Source organism: Sorghum bicolor, chromosome 6 (assembly GCF_000003195.3).
Source record: "Sorghum bicolor cultivar BTx623 chromosome 6, Sorghum_bicolor_NCBIv3, whole genome shotgun sequence".
NCBI classification, from domain to species: Eukaryota; Viridiplantae; Streptophyta; class Magnoliopsida; order Poales; family Poaceae; genus Sorghum; species Sorghum bicolor.
This window is the reverse complement of record NC_012875.2, coordinates 2,361,634-2,365,329: the sequence shown is the minus strand read 5'-3', so window position 1 is coordinate 2,365,329 and position 3,696 is coordinate 2,361,634. Positions and strand designations below refer to the sequence as shown.

General features: G+C 52.8%; 1 protein-coding gene across 1 annotated transcript; it reads right to left on the bottom strand.

The window, feature by feature from the left end:
- On the bottom strand, positions 486-3,035 carry LOC8083390. The gene has a single exon (XM_002446033.2). It carries the CDS (start codon positions 2,853-2,855, stop codon positions 729-731), a length of 2,127 nt encoding a protein of 708 aa, XP_002446078.1. The 5' UTR covers positions 2,856-3,035; the 3' UTR covers positions 486-728.

Here is a 3,696-nt window from a genome sequence, read left to right as displayed (position 1 = left end):
TGGAAACGCGAGGCAGGCGAGGGGATTTTTTTCACCTCCAATGCTGCAAATTTGCTCCCATGGGGAATCAACACATGGGTGCCAACGGGAGTGCTTAACCAGCCGGTCTAGCATTGGCGATTCTAGAGAAAATCAAGACAGAGCAAGCTCAACCACATCAAGAATTCAAGATAACACTATCAAGAAAAACTCTAGTGTTCCACTGTTCACTTGAGTTTCTGCGTGCAAGTTTATGGATCCGGGGTTTGTCTTTCTCTGGCGCCGGCGAGCAGGAGACTACAAAGTTGACTCGAATTAATTGTGGGCTTGTGGCCATGACTGTACCTTCAGCTGTCTTTGTTTATGCCATTGCCATAGAAAATTATCTACTCCTATTGGACATGAGTAGAATTACTACCAGCTCGAAACATATGAATAGTGATACTGCTTTATTACTGCCGGTTGGATTGATTTGGCAGGGATGAAAGGTATACATGGTACCTCCGTGCAGTAACAATACCGGTTTATTGGTGTGGCCAACAGAGGAATCCAACAAACTAGAAAGTTTACTTGCAATATTTGCATTCCCCTGAAAGCCTCGATGGATCTTTACATACAATATGTTCATATCTGTAACTTTTCGTGACCAATATCTCAAAGAAATGAATGAACTCTAACAACAGCCAGTTGTTCTGGATAGATACGGAGTCAGCTACACACACTAGCTCTCTGGCCGAATTGAAAGACACTCAATCTTTCTGTCGTGCATAAGCTTCTTGGTTAAGGAAGTCTGTCATAATCCAGACAACGCTGGTCAATTCGCCACCACTGCTGAGCTTCTTGGCGTGGGACTCCCTGCTGCACCGATTGGCGGCATACACCACGAAATCCATCCACACATCACGGAGCAATCTCAAGACGGCCTCGACGCCTTTCTCCTTCACTCTGCCAAGCAGCTCTACCGCGACTCCATTGGCGTAGCAGAGACGAGGGACACTCTGGCTGTATTTTGGCATCTCCTCATACACCTTGTTGGCAAGCTCATGTACATGGCTATCTGCAGGGACGACACTAGCTGGGCCATCCTGCAGGCAGAACATCTCCCTGAGCTTTGTACCAATAATCTCTCTGCTAATAACATGACCACCTTGTTGATGAGTCTTGCTCCTGTCTGATAGGTTCTCGCAGGTTCGCCGGTACACCATGCCCTGTGCAAGCCCAGGCAGCATGTTTGGGTGGTTCACGAGCAGGAACATCATGTAGTTGGACAGTGTCCTGATCATCTTCACCACCAGCGGCAGGTCTGCTGCTGCTGCTCCTGCATCGTCGCCAACACCACCACCAGCAGCAGCTGCTTCCTCTATGCCGCTTCTCGATCTGGCGAGGAAGATGTCGGTGCCGATGTGCCATATGATGACGCCCTCTTGGAACTCGACGCCGAGGTTCCTGTCTCGTTTGATGCGTTCGTACAAACCCTTGTCATCCCTCTCGAGCGCCTCCTGTCCCCAGCTCTTCCTGATCACGCCCTGCGAGTTCAGCCCCGTCTCCGTCAGCCTCTGCACGTACCGGAACAGCTCCTGCCGGAGCTCATCGGAGATGTTCGCCGTGGCCGAGTAATGCTTCCTGTTCCACCAGTCCTCGAATCCCATCGCCATGGCGATTCTTCCTGCAAGTGGCCTGTGAGCCCTTCTGTGACGGCTGCAGAAATGGAACATGTTATACTGCCCCATCTCTCCTGACCATCTCCTAACACTGACATCAGATCTTCCATGGATTGTCTTGACAAGCTGACGAAGCCGATCCCATCGTCCGGTGCACAGCGCCGTGTACCGGAGCGAGCTCCACCGCGTGGTGCACAGGAAGGCGTAGGTCCACGAGGAGCCCAGCGCGTTCATCACCGACGCCACCTCCATGACGAACGCGCCGGCGAGCAAGACGTAGGTGACGACGACGTCGACCACGTCGTCGTCGACGTCGTCTCTGCCGCTGAAACGGAACAGCAGGAACGCGGCGGCGGCGATGGCGAGAGACGAGGCGAGGCGGAGGAGGTAGCCCGGCCAGGTGTGGATCACGGCGGCCTTGGTGTAGAGGACGTCGTACAGCAGGGAGAGCTGCAGCTCCGCGAACGCCCACATGCCCATGGCGTCCTGCTTCCTGAGCGCCCTGAGCATCTCCATGGTGTGGTGCTCGGGGTCTTTCTCCAGCCAGGAATCCACGGTGGCGCGCTTGGACATGTGGAACATGTGGTGCGCGTGCCGCAGGTAGGCTTCTTCCTCGTCGACGGCGGCGGCGCCGGCGGCGGCCTTGTTCGGCAACAAGCCATGGTCCCAGTGGTGGACGTGGTGGTGCCTTGCGGCGGTCGGTTTCTTGGGGAGCGAGCTCCGGATGCTGTTCTTGTTGCCGCCCCTGATCGCCGCCACCTTCTCGCCGTACTTGCCGACGCCGACGGCGAACATCAGAAGAGCGGCCATGGCAAGGAAGGCGTCGCCTCTAGTGAGATGTATGTAGAGGACGTAGGTGACTGCCATGACGTTGACGACGAAGAGCTGCAGGTGGCGCAGCCAGAGCTGGTTGTCGTGGAACGCGTAGGCGCCGATGCTGTCGGGGCCGCCGCGGTGGAGGAGGAGGAAGGGCGCCCAGAACGGCATCAGCCGGTGCTCGCGCGGCGCGCTGCTCAGGGAGAGGAGCCCGATGGCGTAGATGCCGATGGTGTCGGCCAGGTGGTATGCCAGCCATAGAGGGACACGAAGAAGCATTGGGGCTCGACGGCGACGGATTCCGGCGAGGGGGAGGAGGAGGACGTGCATGCCGAGGCTTAGCAGCAGCAGGATCTGGATGGCCCAACGGTTCCATACCTCAAGTGGCCTGAAAGCCATTTTTTCCCTAAACAAGGAAGAAAAACCTTGCTGACTGATGATTCGGGAGAAAAGGCCAGCAGAAGCTCATGAGGCTGATGGACAGGATCACAGGAGAGGAGAGGAATAATCGGACGACTAAACCAAAAGAGAAATGGTGAGATCTTGTACCATGTAGCTACATCCATCATCAGTCACAAGGTCGCATTAGCATTTTTTGTCTTTAAGTGTTGATTGCTGATGACTTATTATAGGAGGCAATGTCCAATAGTATATAATAATTAAGACGTCAGTTAATACTTACATGTATGAACTTCCAAATCCAAACGTCCGTCAATAATATTATAGTCATGAACTTTCATGGCTTCAACATATAAATCAATCCAAGGTGCACCTATGGCCAGTTGATGGATGGCTATGCCAGAAGCTTCTTCAGGTTTATGTGATGGGGATGCCAGCATGCTACAACAATTGGTTGTCCGGCTGGAATGCCAAAATTCATTTTCATGGTAATGTAAAGCGCGCTGGTATACCTAGCATACCGGCGTCTCTAACTCTCTATATTTCAGCTCGTTTACTACTATAGTGTAAGATCTTGCGTCGAGGAAAAGGTATCTAGGATATCAATCCGTTTGAATATTATATTAGCAGACGGGTGCTGTCTGTCATATTATTACAATCCTTGTTGATTCTTTTCAGACTAGCTACCTCGTTATTTAATCAGTGCTCGGGGCAGCAGGAGTAGACTCAGGGAGAGGCAAAATTTCCACTCGGGAAGCTAGTCTTCCTCGAGTGTTACACTTAGGGACGAACTGCATTTGGGTAAAGAATGGCACTCGGCAAACACCCTCTTCCGCGAGTG